This window comes from Papio anubis, chromosome X (genome assembly GCF_008728515.1).
Source record: "Papio anubis isolate 15944 chromosome X, Panubis1.0, whole genome shotgun sequence".
Lineage (NCBI taxonomy): Eukaryota > Metazoa > Chordata > Mammalia > Primates > Cercopithecidae > Papio > Papio anubis.
Genome location: NC_044996.1, coordinates 87,491,989 through 87,511,953, shown reverse-complemented (window position 1 = coordinate 87,511,953; position 19,965 = coordinate 87,491,989). Strand labels below are relative to the sequence as shown.

Genomic DNA, 19,965 nt, shown 5'->3' with positions numbered 1-19,965 from the left:
AGACTGCAAGCTACAAGCCTTGGCAGCTTCCACATGGTGTTAAGCCTGCAGGTGCTCAGAGGGCAAGAGATAAGGCCTAGCAGCCTCCACCTAGATTTCAGAGGATGTATGGAGATGCCTGGATGTCCAGGCAAAAGTCTGCTGTGGAGCCAGAGCCTTCATGAAGAACCTCTACTAGGGTAGTGTGGAGGGGAAATGTGGGATTGGAGTCCTCACAAAGAGTCTCCAATGGGGGACTGCCTAGCGGAGCTGTGAGCAGAAGGCCACCATCCTCCAGACCCTAGAATGGTAGATCCACCCACAGCTTGCACTGTGCACCTGCAAAAGCTGCAAGCACTCTACACCAGTCTGTGAAAGCAGCCAAGGGGGCTGTACCCTGCAGAGCCACAATGCAAAGATGCCCAAGGTCTTCTGAATCCACCCCTTGCATCACTGTGGCCTGGATGTGAGAAATAGAGTCAAAGGAGATTATATTGGAGCTTTAATATTTAATGACTATCCTGCTGGGTTTCAAACTTGCATGGAGACTGTAGCCTCTTAGTTTTGGTGAGTATATCTCCTTTGGAGTGGGAGTATTTACCCAATGCCTGTACCTCCATTGTATCTTGGAAGCAACTAACTTGCTTTTTTTATTTTACAGGCTCATAAGTACACGAGATATGTCTTATCTCAGATAAGACTCTGGACCTGAACTTTTGAATTAATGCTAGAATGAAGTAAGACTCTGGGGAACTGTTAAAAAGGCATGATTGTGTTTTGAAATGTGAGAAGGACATAAGATTTGGGACGGGCCAGGGTGTAATGATATGGTTTGGCTCTGTGTCCCCACCCAAATATCATGTCGAATTGTAATCCGCAATGTTGGAAGAAGGGCCTGGTGAGAGTAATTGGATCATGGGGACAGACTTCCCCCTTGCTGTTCTCATGACAGTGAGTTCTCACGAGATCTCATGGTTTAAAAGTGTGTAGCACTTCCCCTTTTGCTCGCTCTCTCTCCTATTCCGCCATGTGAAGATGTGCTTGCTTCCCCTTCATCTTCTGCCATAATTGTAAATTTCCTGAGTCCTTCCCAGCCATGCTTCTTGTACAGTCTGTGGATCTGTGAGTCAATTAAACTTCTTTTCTTCATAAATTACCCAGTCTCAAGTAGTTCCTTACAGCAATGTGAGAAACAACTAACACACTAAATCTATAGTATTTTTGTTATAGCAGCCTGAACAGACTAAAACAACAAGAATTATATAAAAATAGAGGGGTCAGTTCTCTAAGAACATATTTTTTAATATGATCATGGCTCACTGCAGCCTCAACCTACTGGACTCAAGTGATCCTCCAATCTCAACCTCCCAAGTAGCTGGGATTACAGGCATGGATCACCATGCCAAGGTAATTTTTTAACTTTTTGTAGAGAAGAGTTCTTACTATGTTTCCCAGGCTGGTCTCAAACTTCTGGCCTCAAACGATCCCCCTGCTTTGGCCTCCCAAAATGCTAGGGTCTCAGGCATAAGCCACTGTGCCCAGCCTGACACGTGAATGTAACAACGCAGTTCTAAATAACACATGGATCAAACAAGTTGCAAGAAAAATGTTTTTAAAACATTTCAAAGTAAAAGAAAACACACCTTAAAAAAATTTGAAGGATATAGCAAAAGCAGTGCTTAGAAGAACATCTATAGCACTGAATGCATATATTAGAACAAAGAAAAATCTAAAGTCAATAATCTAAGCTTCTACTTTAGAAAACTAAAAAATACAAGAGCAAATTTAATCCAAAGTAAACTTCTGAAATATTACAGAGTAGAAATCAATGAAATTGATAACAGGAAATCAATAGAGAAAATCAACAAAACCCAAAGCTGGCTCTTTGAAAAGATCAAGAAATTGGTAAGATGCTAGCCAGGCTACCTGAGAAAGAGAGTGAAGACACAAATAACATCAGAAATGAAAGAGGGGTCATCACTACTGATCCCATGTACATTAAAAGGATAATGAAACAATATTATAAATAACTATATGTCTGCAAATTTGATAATCTAGGTGAAATGGACCAATACATCAAAAGACACAGTCTACCAAAACTCATACAAGGAGAAACAGATCATCTGAGTGGTCCATATCTATTAGAGAAACAAAATCCAAAATTAGTAATCTTCTAAAACAGAAAGGTTTAGGTCCAGATGGTTTCACTGGTGAATTTCACCAAACAATTAAGAACACAATTACAGCAATTATCTACCATCTCTTCAAAATAGAAGCAAAGAGAATACTTCCTAACTCATTCTATAAGGCCAGCATTACCCTAATTCCAAAACCAGAAAATACATTACTAGAAAGGAAAAGTACAGACTAATATTTTTCATGAATATAGATGCAAATATCCTCAACAATATAATGGTGTATTAGTTAGGTAGGGCTGCCATAACAAAGTACCAGAAACTGGGCAGCTTAAACAAGAGAAATTTATTACCTCACAGTTCTGAAGTCCAGACAACCAGAATCAAGGTGTCAGCAGAACCGATTTCTTCTGAAAGATGTAAGGGAAGGATCTAATCCAGTCCTTTCCCCTTGGCTTATAGATAGACATCTTCTCCCTCTGTCTTTTCACATCAGCTTCCCAATATGCATGCCTGTGTCCCAATTTCTCCTTATAACCCAGTCACATTGGGTTAGGGCTCACCCTAATGACATCATTTTAACTTGATTACCTCTGCAAAGTCCCCATCTCAAAAAAAGTCATATTCTGAGGTATGGGAGGTTAGGACTTCAACATATGAACTTTTTGGGGGACACAATCCATCCCGTAACAATTAGTAAATTGAATCCAACAATGTATAAAAATAATGAGGCCGGGCGTGGTGGCTCACGCCTGTAATCCCAGCACTTTGGGAGGCCGAGGCAGATGGATCACGAGGTCAGGAGATCGAGACCATCCTGGCTAACACAGTGAAACCCCGTCTCTACCAAAAATACAAAAAATTAGCCGGGCATGGTGGTGGGCGCCTGTAGTCCCAGCTGCTGGGGAGGCTAAGGCAGGAGAATGGCGTGAACCCGGGAGGCGGAGCTTGCAGTGAGCCGAGATCGCACCACTGCACTCCAGCCTGGGTGACACAGCGAGATTCCATCTCAAAATAAATAAATAAATAATAATGATACACCACAACCAAGTGGGATTTATTCCAGATATGTAATGTTGGTTCAACACTTAAAAATCAATTAATGTAATCCATTACATCAACAAGCTAAAAAGGAAAAAAATCACAGAGTCATACCACTAGATGCAGAAAAGCATTTGACAAAATCCAATCCCCATTAATGATAAAAACCTCTCAACAAACTAGGAACAGAGGTGCATTTCCTCAACTTGATAAATAACATCTACACAAAACCTACAGATAACATCAGTGGCTTAGCCTCACAAACACAAACCTCCTTTCAGTTAAACCAGGAAACTGACTTCACTGCACTATGCCAATTTCCCAATCATGCCTGCCACTGAGGTTATTGCAAACACCAAATGAATATGTGTCTGACTTCACTTTGTAAACCACAAGAGAGAATTATTCCAGAACAGTGTTACCCAGAAATGCTCACACATTTCAGAGTTCCACTAAATAATTATGTTATGGCTGTAGCAATTAAACTCTACAGTGACTTAGCCTTACAACACAAACCTTCTTTCAGTTAAACCAGTGGTACTACCTGGGCTATATGCCAGGGGAGATTTAAAAAAACATATTCAGGCTCCACCCTCAAAGGTTAACTTAATTGGTCTGAAGTGAGGCATTTAAATTTTTTAAGCTCCATCTATTGTATAGCCATTGTTGAGAACCACTGAATTAATCCAAACTTCATCTAAATAAAATTTTTATTTGAGAAAAATTAAGGACATGGAAAAATCCATTGATCCGGAATTATTTTTAAAAACAACAACAAATTTAGTGCAATGGCTCTCCTGCTTAGCTGAATATTGGAACTGGAGAACTTCAAGAAATACTGATTCTTGGGTCTCACCCCTAGATAGTCTAACATAAATGATCTCAAGAGTCTGAAAAAGTTCCCCAGGTTATTCTAGTATGCAGTCAAGGATGAGAACCACATTCATCCCATTAATCCTCTTATTTTCCAGGGCTAGGTTCCAAGGTTCACCCTTAAATACAGAAACAACAACAACAACTATAATAACAAAAGAGAGAAGTTACTATACACCAAGTATTGAGCTTTACATGTTATATTTCATTTTAATCCTTACGCTTCAAAGAAAAAAGATCTCTTTTGATCACCTGCCCCTAGGATTCTGTCCTTCAAAGTCATTCTTAAAACTGTTTTCCAATCCCAAGAAGTCTTATTTTCATGTACAAGCTAGGAAGGCATTCATTTTCCAGCATAGATCCATCCTTCCTGGAGGCATATAAATACAATTAGATATATAGATAGATATACATATATTTTAACAAAATTACTGGAGGCAGTATTATATATATTATATAATTTATAATTATATATATATAATTCCAAAACCAAAAATTATATATATGATATATTTAAAATCAAAATCAGAAATTATGTATATTATTATACATACATAATTTATTATATATAATTTGGCTCATGGTTCTGCAGGCTGTACAGTAAGCATGATGTTGGCATGTACTCAGCTTCTGGGGAGGCCTCAGGAAACTCACAATCATGGTGGAAGGTGAAGAGGGAGCAGGCATTCACACGGCGAGAGAAGGAGCAAAATGGGGGGAAGGAGCCATACACTTCCAAATGACCAGATTTCATGAGAACTCACTCACTATTATGAGAACAGCACCAGAAGGATGGTACTAAACCACTCATGAGAGATGCACTCCCATCATCCAATCACCTCCTACCACTCCCCACCTCCAACACCGAAGATTATAATTAAACATGAGGTTTGGTGGGGACAGATCCAAACTATATGAGTCTGCCCCGGTCCCCCAAATCTAATGTCCTACTCACATTGGAAAATACAACCATGTCTTCCCAATCGTCCCCAGAAAGTCTTAACTCATCCCAGCATTAACTCAAAAGTCCAAAGTCTCATCTGAAACAAGGTAAGTTCCTTCTACTTTCTAGCCTGTAAAATCAAAAACAAGTTAGTTACTTCCAAGATACAATGGGGTTATAAGCATTGGGTAAACATTTCCATTCCAAAAGGGAGAAAGCTGCCAAAAGAAAGGAGCTATAGGTTTCATGCAAGTACGAAACCCAGCAGGGCAGTCATTAAAACTTAAAACTCCAAAGTAAATAACATCCTTTGACTCCATGTCCCACATCCAGGGTACATTGCTGTGAGGGGCGGACTCTGAAGGCCTTCGGCATCTCTGCCCCTGTGATTTTGCATTGTTCAGACCCTGCAGCTGCTCTCACAGGTTGTAGGTGAATGCCTCCAGGTTTTTCAGGTGCAGGGTACAAGCTACCAGTGGATCTACTATTCTGTGGTCTAGAAGGTGGTGGCCTCCTTCTCACTGCTCCACCAGGTAGGGCCCTGGTGGAGACTCTGTGTGTGGGCTCCAACCCTACATTTCTCCTCCATACTGCCCTCGTAGAGGTTCTCTGTGAGGGTTCCGCCCCTGTAGCAGGCTTCTGCCTGGGTACCCAGGCATTTTCATACAACCTCTGAAATATAGGCAGAGGCCCCCAAGCTTCCTCTTTTGCAATCTGTGTCCCTGCAGGCCTAATACCATGTGAAAGCCACCAAGGCTTACGGTTTGAACCCTCTGGTGCTAGAATCCGAGCTACACCTGGGCCCCTTTGTGCCAAGGCTGGAGCCAGAGTAGCCTGGATTTGAGAACCAATGTCTTAAGGATGCCCAGGGCTGCAGGGCCTTTGGCTTGACCCACAAAACTATTCTTCCTCCTAAGTCTCTGGGCCTGTGATGGGAGGGGCTGCCATTAAGGTCTCTGAAATGCCTCTGAGGTCTTTTTCCCATTGTCTTGGCTATCAGTACTTGCCTCCTTTTTAGTTATGCAAATTTATCCAGCAAAGGAAGCTTATAACCGTGGTGGAAGGTGAAGGGAGAGCAGGCATCTCACATGGCAGAGCAAGAGCAAGGGTAGGCCGTGAGGTGCCACATACTTTTAAACAACCAGATCTCATAATTCACTCACTATCATGAGGACAGCACCAGAAGGATGGTGCTAAACCATTCATGAGAAGTCCATCCCCATGATCCAATTACCTCTCACTAGGCCCCGTCTCCAACACTGGGGATTACAATTCAACTTGAGATGTGGTGGGGACAAAGATCCTAATCACATCAGAGGCCATTGTTTTAGACAGAGCTCCTGCACTTGGTCCCAAGAGGCCAGACCAAACCAACAGAGAGTCACTCAAGTTAAATGTCTCATAATCAAACTGAAACTTTAAGGAAACATATAGATCCCCAAACGGACCAGTTTTTCCTGAAAACAGGAGACTTCAATCTACCTGAATCAGCTTAATAAGAAAGTCTTCTCTGCTTTAACCCTGACAAAAAAAAAAAGTAACCTGAAGTAACCTCATGTTAACTGATTAGTTTTTTTCTTCTATTGTTTTCTGGTTCCCACCTTACAAAATATACTGTTCTGCTAATGCCCAGTGGGAACATTCATTCTACTTTGTAAAATGGAGGTTCCCCAATTCATGAATTAGATCTATAACTAAATTTTGTTGTAATTTTGTCTTTTCACAATATAGAAGGTGGCTAAAGGGTGGCTGGAGAAGAAGAGGCAAGTGAAGTCAGCTACAAGGGGCCAGCTATAGAAAGGAGGGAGCAAGGTGGGACAAGGCCAGAGAAGGATTAAAAAGTTAAGTGAAAAGCCAGAGGGACCAGTGTAAGATAAATGCAAAATAACTCTCAGAATTCAGGGGGCACTTTAAAACCAAAAACCCACATGGGGATGAGAGGGGAAAAAAGAACTCACAGGGACCTTCAGGCACAGAATAGGCAGAACGCTCCCCCTACCCCCATGGAAAATACTTATGGGAAAAGCTGCAAAGAACTACAGCAAGAGAACCATGAGTACATACCATTTCCTTAAGTAATGGGGAAGCTGCAAGGAGGTACTGTGCTAATCTCAATGCAGAAGGATATGTAAACATGATAGAAATAGTTTGGTGAAAGCATGTCATCAGTTCAGCCAACTAAGTCAAAAGGGGCCAGGTACAATGGCTTTCACCTGTAATCCCAGAACTCTGGGAGGCCCAAGCAGGATTGCTTGGGCCCAGGAGTTCAAGACCAGCCTGGGCAACATAGTGAGACCTCATATCTGCAAAAAAAAAAAAAAAAAGTTTAAAAATTAGCCACGTGTGGGGCCACGCTCCTGTAGTCCCAGCCACTCAGAAGGCTGTGGTGGGAAGGATCGCTTAAGCCTGGGAAGTTGAGGCTGCAGTGAGCCAAGTTCATGCCACTGCACTGCAGCCCAGGTGACAGAGCAAGGCACTGTCTCAGAAAAGGAAAGAAAGAAACTAGGCTTGCCCTTGCTAGACAAAGTGTAGTGTGATTAGATTGAAAGAAAAACAAATCAGTGTCAATTGCACAGGGGCTCACTCAATAACACTCAGGAAAAGAAGTCACACTTCAGGGGAAAAAATGGTTAAGGGATGAGTAGTAGGAATTGAAAAAAAACAAAGCATCTTTAGCTTTCCCCTGACTGTCCCAGAGATCCTTATGCAGTCCTGAATGGTAGGAGACGCTCAACAAGAGGAAAAACTGGCCACTCAGAAGAAATTCCCGCTACGGCCCAGGGCACTACCTACCAAAAGGCTACATTATGCAAGTACAAAGAGTGCTGTGCGACGCTTGGAGAACAGTCTTTGAGGAAGCCTGAAGGGAGGGGAAAATTATTGAAATCCAGGCTAGACTTCCTATACAGTGTCTCCCCAAGGCAGGAATCCTGTGCCTATTAGTAGGTAGGACCTTCTAGGAGACTTGAAGTTACTCAGACCCTCCCTCTTTCTACTCAAGGGCAGCAGAGCCCCATCTATTTCTGACACAATGTTATAAGAGGGTTCCTCTACCTGTAGTGCTTTTACCTGGCAGAAACTGAGGTCTCACACAATATGTGTGTGGGGTTGGGGGTAAGGGGAAGAGAGAAAGAAAAAGAGAGACTGGGGGGAGAGAGAAAGAAAAGACAAAAAGGAACGGGAGAGAAGGGGATGCAAGAAAGAAGGTAAAAAGAGAAGGGAGGAGAGAGGAAAGGAGGGAGGAGAGAGAAGAAAAATGAGAAGAGAGGGAGAGTAAAGAGAAGGAGACAGAGAAAGATGAAAAAAGAAAGAAAAGGGGAGAAAAGAGGCTGACCACCACTAAGTATGGTACAGATTTTAATTCCCAGGTAGGCCACCCAATTGTTTTGTTATTTCTCCACTCCTGAGCTGTAGATAGAGCACTCTGACATTTATAAGATCTTTGCTCTTGGAGAAGCTGTGAACCATAATCCATGTTTGTTTGTTTTTCTCATTTCCTTTCTAGGAAGGGAGGAAGAGAGGAAATCAGGTGTACTTCAGAGGTCTCTGAATCAATCTACTGTCCTGATTTGCTACAATTATTGGTAACAACTTAGATGCACTGCAACAATAAATAAAAGAAGTGACACCTGGCTCTAGAATACCAACCAGTGTAATGATATTCATCAGTCACACCCATGTCCCAAGTAAGTCCTGCCCCTTGTGTCATTGCCTCCAACAGCAGAGAGCATTCATCATGAAAACAACCGCTGTGTCCTGTACGTATTAAAAAGGACAGGCTTTCATGACAAGCCTCTCTAATTTAGGTCTCTTCTTTAAAGTAGTAAGTGAGAAAATATGTAACAGGAGGAAGGAAGGGGAATGGTGGAATACTTTTGTGTCAAGACGTACAAGGTCATTGAAGGTAAGTGTTAAAAATATAATCCAGAATAGCTTTGAACTTATGCCTGTCCACACCCTACTTCTCCGTGTCCCTCCAACTACAGCAAATTTCAGACTTGGAAAGGAATCCTGCATCTTGTGGTCCCCACATCTATCATTTTTAAATGCTGAAAGCACTCAAGAGTTAGAATGAACCTTCCAGATTGATACCAGCATTCTTAAGGCATTTTCTATGAATCCTAGTTCCACAGGATGTTAACAGGCATGTACACACATGTACACACACAGTTCTGTGGTCAGCATAGGGGAACACTGGGTGAAACAAACACAAACAGGTTTATTGCAGGGCTTCTCAGAGTCTGTAATAGGTGAACATTCACTATGAATCTCCACAGTGTTTGTTGTGTTAATATATTTTACCTTAGAATCATTTTTTAAAACAAATTATCTTGTGGGACTAGTGTTCATCAGGAACATAGTTTAGGAAATGCTAGTATACCCACTCAGCTCATTTTATTGAAGCACTATAGTACATGGGTAAAGAGCACAAACTTGGGTCACAGACTGTTTGGCTTCACATTTCCAGCTCTGGGCAAGTTGCTTAAGCTTTCTGGATGCTTTCTTTATATTTAAAATGAGGATAACAGTATTGTTGCAAGGGTTAAATTAGTATATAAGTATGTAATATTTATTAATTCTAAGTGTAAAGCACTTAGAATAGTACCTGGCACATAGCAATTGCTCTATAAAGGTTAAATATTATTTTACTGATGAAGAAAGTGAAGCCTAGAGAGGTAAAAAGGCAGTCTAAGGTCATATAGCATGTCAGTATCAGAACTGGGGCCAGAATTCAGGTCTCCTAACTCTCTGTCTAGTATTGGTGTCTCGAATGATGAAAATGTCTTTAGAATTTAGCAAAAAATCTCTCTAAACCACTTAAGTATTTTACCACAAAAACCAGAAAATGATATCTAAAAAGACACAACCCTAAAACAAATCCCAGTGGTTTCTAGGAGTAACTGCTTAGTTGGGGTTTCCCAAGTACAAAGTGAGGTTGAAGAAGTGGGTTTTGGTGGCGAGGAAAATTATTCCAATGCCTACAAAACAGTGTCTAAAATTCCAGACCACTGCCACCAGGGCTTCCTAGGTAGTCTCTTTCCTTGCAATGTAGTACCAAGAGTCTTTCTGGATGCTCAGGCAAATCTCCCTGAGACAGGCTGATCTTTGAGACCTCCCACAACTAATGTATACTAAAACCTGTACTATTGTTTGGCTCTGATGGCGGGAGGAAAAAACACAGTTATAGAGCACTTATAATGTGCCAGGCCCTCATCATACCTTACCTTAATCTTCATCATAGTCCCAACAGACTCAGGGTGTTTAAGTGATTTGCCCAAGAACTCAGAGCTAATAAATAATATAGCTTGAATTCAAATCCAGCTTTGTCCATGCTTTTTCCATTATATCACACTATTTCCTAGACTGGAAGGATCACAGTGAAGCCAACTGGATTTGCAATTTTGGGAATTGGAAGGGGAGCACAATTCTCACCTCTAGAAATCTCATTTCTTTCATAATGAAAAACACTTCTTTTTTTTTTTTTTTTTTTTTTTTTTTTGAGGGAGACGGAGTCTTGCTCTGTCACCCAGGCTGGAGTGCAGTGGCGGGATCTCAGCTCACTGCAAGCTCCGCCTCCTGGGTTCACGCCATTCTCCTGCCTCAGCCTCCCGAAAAACACTTCTTTACCCAGTTTCATCTTTCTTTATTTTGACGCTGCCTCTTGTCTAAATGCATTTCAGGTTGTTTATAATAAAAGACATATCTACAATTAGGTTATTAGAATAGAAAACCAAAGCCATGAAGAGGGGGAGAAAGCAATTATGCTAAGTACAAGGGCTAAGGTAGTTAACATGACTGAATATTTGGTCTTAGTTTCCTGGAAGTAAAGGCAAAAAGTATCTACTTTTAAGAAAGCTTCATACAAATTGTAATCTCCTGTGTAGTACTACAAAGTGCTACAAAGTGTTATTAACATACTACAACGTATTATTATCTTTTTTTATTACCACCCAAGATAACATTCTGTACCCATCTGGCACTCCAATTATTTTGGATGTTGTTTCTGTGATAACTCCACAATTTATTACAGTCTGAACAAGTTATGCATACAAACAACTAAAAGACAATGCTACCTCTGCTACTTGCTAGATGTTTAACCTTGGATAAAAAACTCTAGCTCTCTGGGACTCAGTTTTCACATCTGTGAAATGAGAGGCTTGGACCATCACAACACAATCCTTATTTATTAATTAACTTATGTATTAGCAGCTTTATTGAACTATAATTTACATACCATAAAATTCACCCTTTTTGTGAAACAGGGTGTCACTCTGTTGCCTAGGCTGGAGTGAAGAGGCACTATCAGAGCTCATTGCAGCCTCAACCTCCCAGATTTAAGCCATCCCCCACCTCAGCCACTTGAGTAGCTGAGACCACAGGTGCAAGCTACCACACTCAGCTAATTTTTTTTTTTATTTTTTGTACAGATGGGGGTTTCACTATGTCACCCAGGCTGGTCTCAAACTCCTGGGCTCAAGAGATCCTCCCACCTGGGGTTCCCAAAATGTTGATATTACAGGCTTGAGCCAACCGGGCCCAGTCAATTCAAACAGTTTTAAGTATACAATTCAAATAGTTTTAGTAAATTTGGAGTTACACAACCATCATCACAGTGTAATTTTAGAACATTTCCATCATTCCGAAAAGAAACTTCATCCCCATTCCTCATTTAGATAATCTTTTAAAAGATCCTTTCTAACTTTTCCATTTCTAGACTTATAAAGCTTTAGTAGCTCTTTGGCTATTTACAAGTTCAAATTCCTCAGTGTAACATTCAAGGTCCTTTACAATCTATAAAACCTTCACTGTCTTTTTTTTTACCCATACAAATGTAGAAATTACTTTTTTGTGTTAAAACATTCCTTAATGAGCTAGCAATTATTTATGTGAAGGAGAGTCCAGAAAACAGATTTTTGACTAAATTATCCTTGTCCTTGATTAAAGAGATTCATGAATTAAACACATAACGCTATTCTCTAGAGTAGTTACTGAGGTCTAAGAGGCTGTAAACTTGGAAGAGCTTCTCCCTGCCTGTCAGGCTGCTCCCATTAGATCACAAGACAGAATGGACATATTTCTCAGTCTCTTTCATTTTTGGACCTTATGCTTGGCATCTCATCACCTTACTTGATTAAGAGATCCTGGAGGGCAGTTGCCATATCTATATCCAATTATGTATCCTTAACTCCCAATGTGGGATTCTGCATACAATATTTAATAATGATAATAGTAACTGGTAGCTAAATTAAGCATCTACCATGTGCCAGACACTGTTCTAAGCACTTTACAGATACTAATTTAATTCTTATAACAACCCTGTGAGATAGGTACTATTTTTAACACTGTCTTATAGATGAAGAAACTGAGGCAAGAGAGATTACATATTTGCCAAAATCACAAAGCTAGTTAAGTAGCAGAGTTGAGATTTTATTTCAGACAGTCTGGCTCCAAAGTACGCACTCTTAAACCACAGCAAATTGTCAAACCAGTTGAAGCTCAATAAATGTTAATTGCATAAAGCCTTATTATTAACGTTCCATCCCAGGAAAGAAAAGTAATTAAGAATTCTGGGTGCCAACTGACACAGATGTAATGAGGGTAGGGAAAAATACATAGACCAAATTCTGATTCAGACAAGAGAGTCACCAAACTTTAGGGTAGGTCTGAGATGCTCCAAAAAATAGTTGTTGAACCCTAAACTATATCTTAGAAAGATAGATCTGTTCTCATACATAGGTGGTGGGAATGTAAAATTGGTAGTGTCTAGCTGAACATGTGCATGTTCTATGACCCAGATATTCCTCTCCTATGGCATATACCAACAAAAATATATATTTAAATCTGTCAAAATGTACTACTGGTAATAGGCAGAACTGGAAATTCCCCATCAACAGAAGAATGGATAAATCGCATGTGGCATGTTAACAAAACATAATATAGCAATGAGAATGAGTTATAACTTCAAAAAATAATATGGATAAATCTTTCAAACAATGTTGAGCAAAAGAAGTCAAACACAAAAGGGACTGTATTAATCCATTTATATTAAGTACAACAAAAAGGTAAAATGAATGCATCCTGTTACAGGTCAGTATAGTGGTTTACCCTTGGGAGGGGTATTGACTGGAAGGGGGCATGAAGCAGACTCCTGGTAATGTTCTTTTGAGGGGGGGCGGTTGTTGTTGTTCTTTTTAATCTCAGTAGTGGTTGCACAGGTGCGTCGAGTATATAAGTTTATAGCACAATGAATACTTCCAATCTATACACTTTTCTTTACGTGTACTGTACTTCAATAAATTCTTTATAGTCTTTCTGAGTAGAGAAAAAGACTCAAGCAAGAGCCAAAAATAAAAGTCACTTTTGTACTTGACATGCACAACTAATGACTGACAAACTCAAAGTTATCCCTTTGACCTGAGATGGACAAGGCAGATGTTTCTCTCTTTTGTGGAAACAGTGAGTTAATAAAAGGGAGGCCATTTTAATCCCGAGCCATTAATGCAACCCTAATCCTTTCTAAAAACTGAGGAAAAAACAGATTCACAGCAGCATACCACCTGTGGGCACTCACAGCCCTGCCAGGCAACAAAACAAATACTAATTCTGTTTAAAGAATCAAGTCTTCATTTGGAGTTTTTATTTATATTTCAAGACTAATGACACTATCCATGCAGTACAAATGGATTCTGACCGTGATGCAAATTTAAGTTTTCTTGAGCACAAACCCTATCCCAGCACCAGTCTGAGCACACCTATCTTTATTTATTAGGCAAGCATTCCACATCTATGGATCTCAGTTTCCGTATCTGTAACATGGGAATAATAATAGTATCTCCTAATAGGTTAATGTAAGGATTGAAGGCATATTTCATGTAAAATATCTAACACAGGGCCTGCCACATAGTTAAATATTCAATATGTATTAGTTGCTATTATAATTTTCATATGGGCCCATTAATGGTTTCTTCTCCCTTCCAATTTTCATACAGCAAGCCCAGTTTATAGTTTCAATCCTTAACAGGGGAATTTTAATATTTTAACACTCAAGGACAAGGGCAGTTCTGCCTCCCCATCTCCCCCAGTTGTCAAAAGAGAGAAAAAAGGAGTATTCAAGTGAGCTGATTTTGAACTAGAGCTTAGGTAGGTTGGGAGAAAAGGGAGTCTGGACAACAGAAGTTCCTTTCTTTTAATGGTACCACCTTCTTATACCATGTCAGAGCACCTCGTACAAATGACATGATCTGGAAACAAAGGGACACAGAAAAAGGCAAGGCTGGCTGTTACACGGGATGTGGTTATCCTCCACAGAGAAAGGCCCTGAAGAGGAGGGAGTCAGAAAAAGAGGTTGAAGGTTGGAGTTTGTGCTTTGCCCATCAGGCAGCATCAAGGTCTTATGCTAAAAAGTGGGCAAAACATTACTAGTTACAAAAACTCTTTCACACACATCCTCTTATTTAATCCCACACCCATCTTGTGAAGTGAGTCAGGCAAATTTCATTATCCTCATTTGGTAGGTGTATCAGTCCGTTTTCAGGCTGCTGATAAAGACATACCCGAGACTGGGCAATTTATTGCAGGTTTATCGGACTTAACAGTTCCACATGTCTGGGGAAGCCTCACAATTATGGCAGAAGGCAAGGAGGAGCAAGTCACATCTTACGTGGATGGCAGCAGGCAAAGAGAGAGCCTGTGCAGAGAAACTCCCGTTTTTAAAACCATCAGATCTCATGAGACCCATTCACTATCACAAGAACAGCGCGTGAAAGCCCTGCCCCCATGATTCAACCATCTCCCACCGGGTCCCTCCCACAACACGTGAGAATTATGGAAGCTACAAGATGAGATTTGGGTAGGGACGCAGAGAAAACCCCTATCAAAGCTAAGGCTCAGAGAGGTTAAATTTGTCCAAAGTCATTAGCTAGTAGTTGGTGGGGGTGCAGTGGGCAGCACTTTAATTCAAGTCTTCTGGCTTCAAAATCCATGTTCTTTCCATTAAAAACACGCTGGATTTTTTACCAGGACTTTAATTAGCCTGGGCCACGTGTGTTACGATCAACAGGAAAAAATAACGACAGACTAGTTGTGAACTTTTTACTGTTCCCCAGCCCCAAAGAGGAGAAGGAAGGGAAGTGGATTTGAAACAGAAAGGGGCTGGCGTTGGGAAAGGAGGGAGTAGGATCTGGAAAGATGAGAGGAAAAAGTAGCAGAAGCAACTTTAACTCGGGGCTGGCTAAAAACAGGCGACAACTGGCTAGATAAACCTCTTGGGTTTCTCCTACCGGCTGAGCAGGGCCAGATCCACTCTGCCCCAGTCCCCTTCCTTTTCTATTGCCCAGCTTTGGCCGAAGAGATGCTGTAGCCCCACAAACCCTCACAGGCATGCCGTGGAGCTGGGGCGAGAGTGGGGGTCTGGGCAGCCCCTGGGGAAGGTTAGTGGCTGGAGGAGCCAAGAGGATGGTGAAGAAACGCTGGATAAAGGAAGTAACTCTGCAGGAGGCAGTGCCATGTGGGGTATTCGCGAATGGCGGTTACAAGTGCGGCTAGTATAAAAAGCTGAGATAAGGGTGGGTGTGAGGTCAAGGCTAGGGAGGAGCTGGAGTCAGAGGGCCAGAACAGGTGTGCACCGGGCGCGGGGGCGCAGACCACCTCTTTCCCGGCCGCCGACGCCCGCAAGCGGATCCTGAGAAGGGGTGTTTGGTTGAAAAGGGGTGTGGACCCAGAAAGAGAACCCAGGACCCCGCACGGGAAAGACGCGTCAAAAACGGCTGAGAAGGCTGAGGAGGTGTGTCTGGGCTCCCAGGTGAGCACCAAGAGGAAGCTCGCAGCTGTCAGCCTCGCTTAACTCTTCTCCTTACCTTGGGTACCGTAATATGATCCATGACCGCAGTTCCCGCCACCGGAAGATCTCAGTGCTACTCCGGATGCCGCCGCCACCGCTCTAGCCACCCCCTGGCCCAACCCGGGTTTCTACCCCGCCCTCCCGGTCGTATCTCAAACTCTCGTCACCTGATCCTCGGCGGCAGCTCCTATCGCGACACTTTGACCGCAGCCGTTTCCGCCATCTTGCTTCCTGGCAAGTGCCCTTTTCTTCGGGGAATTGATTATTCTGGTTCAGGTTCAACGTTTGGCCCAGTCTTTAAGTCCCAGATTCGAGTACTGCCACCCTTCTCACACTCCTTGATGCTATAAGGGCTCTGAACACAGATGTCAGTCCTTTACTCTAATATTACAATGATAGCATCCTGCAGTGGTAACACAGGCTGCCCCATGCTGGCAATTGGGTTTCTGAAGAGCTTCCTAGATGTGAGACCTTGGGCAAGTCACCAGAGAATATTTTTTGAAATATGGAAAGGTATATCCTCCTCTGTGTCTCTCCTTTATGTGTCTGCTGCCATCAACCTAGTTAAAATCTGAAATACTACAGTAACCTCATCACTTTTGCCATCATAGATATGGGAAGAGGACCAAGGAAGGGCCCACTGGACCAGTTATCAGATGAGGGGTAAATAGGTGCAGACCCTCAGTGATGTGCTCCAAGTCAGACTTGTGATGGGAAAAAGAACAATCTGAGAGTTGGGAAATCTGGGTTCTACTCCTCTCAGGTCTGCCACTAACTTGCTATGTGACCGTGGGGAAATCACGCCACCTCTCTGAGTCTTAAGTTGACCAAGGTTACAGTGAGGGTATTGTCCACTATCTCAGGGTAATTTCTAGCTCTACTATTGCAGTGTTATGGTTTGCAGTCTCACTGCCCCTACAAAATAATTTTGTTCTTCTTTGAGTTCTTACAACATTTGCTAGCAAAACTATCCGTCTATCATATTCTGCCTTTTTCTCTAGCCTGAAGGCCCTTCCCTCGATCCATGACACTATTCTCCCTTGTACCATCGTTCCATCATTTTCAGCCCTTTCACTGCCAAATATCTCAAAAGAATAGTCTACTTATCATCACCTTCACTTCTCCATAACAACTCACTCTTCCCTACCACTCCACTCAATTGGCTCTTTCACATCATCCTGAATTCCAGCTGCTGATTCCAAACAGCTCTTCTCAGTGCTAATTTTCTGTTTGTCTTACAGCATTTAAAACTATTGATTCATATTCCTTTTTGACATTCTTTCTTCTCTTGACCTTTATTATAAAGCAAACTCACTGCCTGCATCCCCAGCTGTTCCTTCTCTGACTCCTTCCCAGCTCCTTTCTCCTTTTTTAAAGCCATTTTCCTGGCTTCTATCCTCATTCCTCTTCTGTTTTCTTTCTTTTGGTTATCGTGATCTCTTCCACAAGTTAAACCCTTACTCCCGGATATGGCCTGGATCTGTGTCCCCACCAAATCTCATGGCTAATTGGAATCCCTAATGTTGGAAGTGGGACTTGGTGAGAGGTGATTGGATCATGGGGGTGGTTTGTTCTGAATGGTTTAACACCAGCCTCTTTGGTATTGTCATTGCCATAGTGAGTGAGTTCTCACGAGATCTTATGGCTTAGAAGTGTGTGGCACCGTCCCCTGCCCACTTTCCTCCTGCTCTGGCCATGTGAAGTGCCTCACTCCCCATTTGCCTTCCACCATGACTGGAAGTTTCCTGAGGCCTCCCCAGAACCAGAAGCTACTATGCTTCCTGTACAGCCTGCAGAACCGTGAGCCAATTAAACCTCTTTTCTTTATAAATTACCCAGTCTCAGGTATTTATTTATAGCAGTGTGAAAAGGGGCTAATGCACCCTCAGTAGGGGATTCCCAACTTCATATCTCAAGTACCATGACCTTTTTCGTGAGTTCAAATTTAGAACTTCCAATTGCCCTCTGACAGTTCTACTTACGTGTTCCTGCTAGCACATTAAAGGCATCCTGGCCCAAAACAAACTCATCTTTCACACTCTCTCACAACCCCCTTGCATTTTCCTACCTCTACCACTTGCTCTTTCTCAATTTTTTCCTATCCCTACTAATTGCACCACCATATACCCTGTTACTCAGACTCAAAACCTTATTTCGATGCTGTTTAGGATAGTGGAAAGGGTGTGTGGACTCTAGTCAGACCAGGTTCAAATTTTGGCTTAGCAATATGCTAATAATACATGGCCCTGGGCAAATTACACAAACTCTCTGTGCCTTAGTTTTCTCATCTATAAACCTATTCTCATAAATTTCTTGTGGGAACTCAAAATGTAATGTATGTGAGGTTCCGGGAACATTGTAAAGACACAATGAATATTGATAGGTTCCTTCCTTTCCTCAACTTTATCATCAAATATCTCTGTTTTCTCTCTCAAATGCTTACCTTGCTTCCTAGTTTGCTGATAAAATAGAAACTATAAGAAGGGAACTTCCACATCATCCCACAACCAAATTTGCTTGATGCCTTGCATGTGAGCTCATATAATCTGTCTTCAATTAACGAACTCTTCCTGAGCATCCCTAAGGCAACCCTTCCACTTGTCCACTCAATTTCATTCTCTTTATCCTGCTCAATTGTTTCCTTGCCTTTATTACTAAATGTTTCCACTTTACTGGATCACTGCCATCAGCATGAAAGCATGCCATAGAATTTCCAATCTTAAAAAAAATCTTTTTGGATCCACATTTCTGTCCCCAACCTGCCATCCCCCCATTCCTCTTATACTTTATAGCGGAACTCTTCAAAAGATTTATCTAAATCCATTCTCTTCTATTCCTGTCCTATTTTCACTTTAAATCTCTCTAATCAGGCATTTCTTCCACCACTCCACCAAACTATTCTTGTCAAGGTCACCAATATTCTCCCCATTGCAAAGTCTATTGGTCATCCTCAGATCTCTTTTTGTCCTCTCAGCAGTATTTGATCACTCCCTTCTCATTGAATACATTTTGTTCACTTGGCTCCAGGGATAGGGATACCACTCTCTCTCCTACGTCACTGACTTCTCATTCCCAATCTCTTTTGCTGTTTCACTTCATTTTACCTATCTCTATATGTTGTAATGCTGCCAGAGCTCAGAATTATCCTCTTCTTTATTTACTCTTATTCCTTGGGTGCTGTCATCCAGTGCCATGGCTTTAAATAGCATCTATTTGTGGACAACTCCCAAAATTTTATCTCTAATCTTTATCTGTCCTCTGAACTCAAAACTTACATAATATTCAGCAGCCTACTGACATGTCTCCTTAGATATCTTAAAGACATCTCAAACTTATTACATCCAAAACAGAATTTTTGACTCTTTTATTTTACTTTATTTTATTTTTATTATACTTTAAGTTCTAGGGTACATGTGCACAATGTGCAAGTTTGTTACATATGTATACATGTGCCATGTTGGTGTGCTGTACCCATTAACTCATCATTTATATTAGGTATATCTCCTAATGCTATCCCTCCCCCCTCCCCCAACCCCACGACAGGCCTCAGTATGTGATGTTCCCCTTCCTGTGTCCAAGTGTTCCCATTGTGCAATTCCCACCTATGAGAGACAACATGTGGTGTTTAGTTTTCTGTTCTTGCTATAGTTTGCTGACAATGATGGTTTCCAGCTTCATCCATGTCCCTACAAAGGACGTGAACTCATCCTTTTTTATGGCTGCATAGTATTCTATGGTGTATATGTGCCACATTTTCTTAATCCAGTCTGTCACTGATGGACATTTGGGTTGATTCCAAGTCTTTGCTATTGTGAATAGTGCCTCAATGAACATACGTGTGCATGTGTCTTTATAGCAGCATGATTTATAATCCTTTGGGTATATACCCAGTAATGGGATGGCTGGGTCATACGGTGTTTCTAGTTCTAGATCCTTGAGGAATCGCCACACTGTCTTCCACAATGGTTGAACTAATTTACAGTCCCACCAACAGTGTAAAAGTGTTCCTATTTCTCCACATCCTCTCCAGCACCTATTGTTTCTTGATTTTTTAATGATCGCCATTCTAACTGGTGTGAGATGGTATCTCATTGTGGTTTTGATTTGCATTTCTCTGATGACCGGTGATGATAAGTATTTTTTCATGTGTCTGT

The 19,965-nt window shown here is 41.6% G+C and overlaps 1 protein-coding gene across 4 annotated transcripts in view; it reads right to left on the bottom strand.

Annotated features, from left to right (window-relative positions):
• MTMR8 (myotubularin related protein 8) overlaps positions 1-15,937 on the bottom strand; it is a 62,884-nt gene extending 46,947 nt beyond the window's left edge. For all 4 annotated transcript variants that reach the window (XM_031660745.1, XM_031660743.1, XM_031660744.1 and 1 more), the window contains exon 1: positions 15,828-15,937. In XM_031660745.1, coding sequence (XP_031516605.1) covers positions 15,828-15,851 — 24 coding nt within the window. In that variant the 5' untranslated portion in view covers positions 15,852-15,937. The remainder of the gene's footprint in view (positions 1-15,827) is intronic.
• Between the last annotated feature and the right edge of the window lie 4,028 nt (positions 15,938-19,965).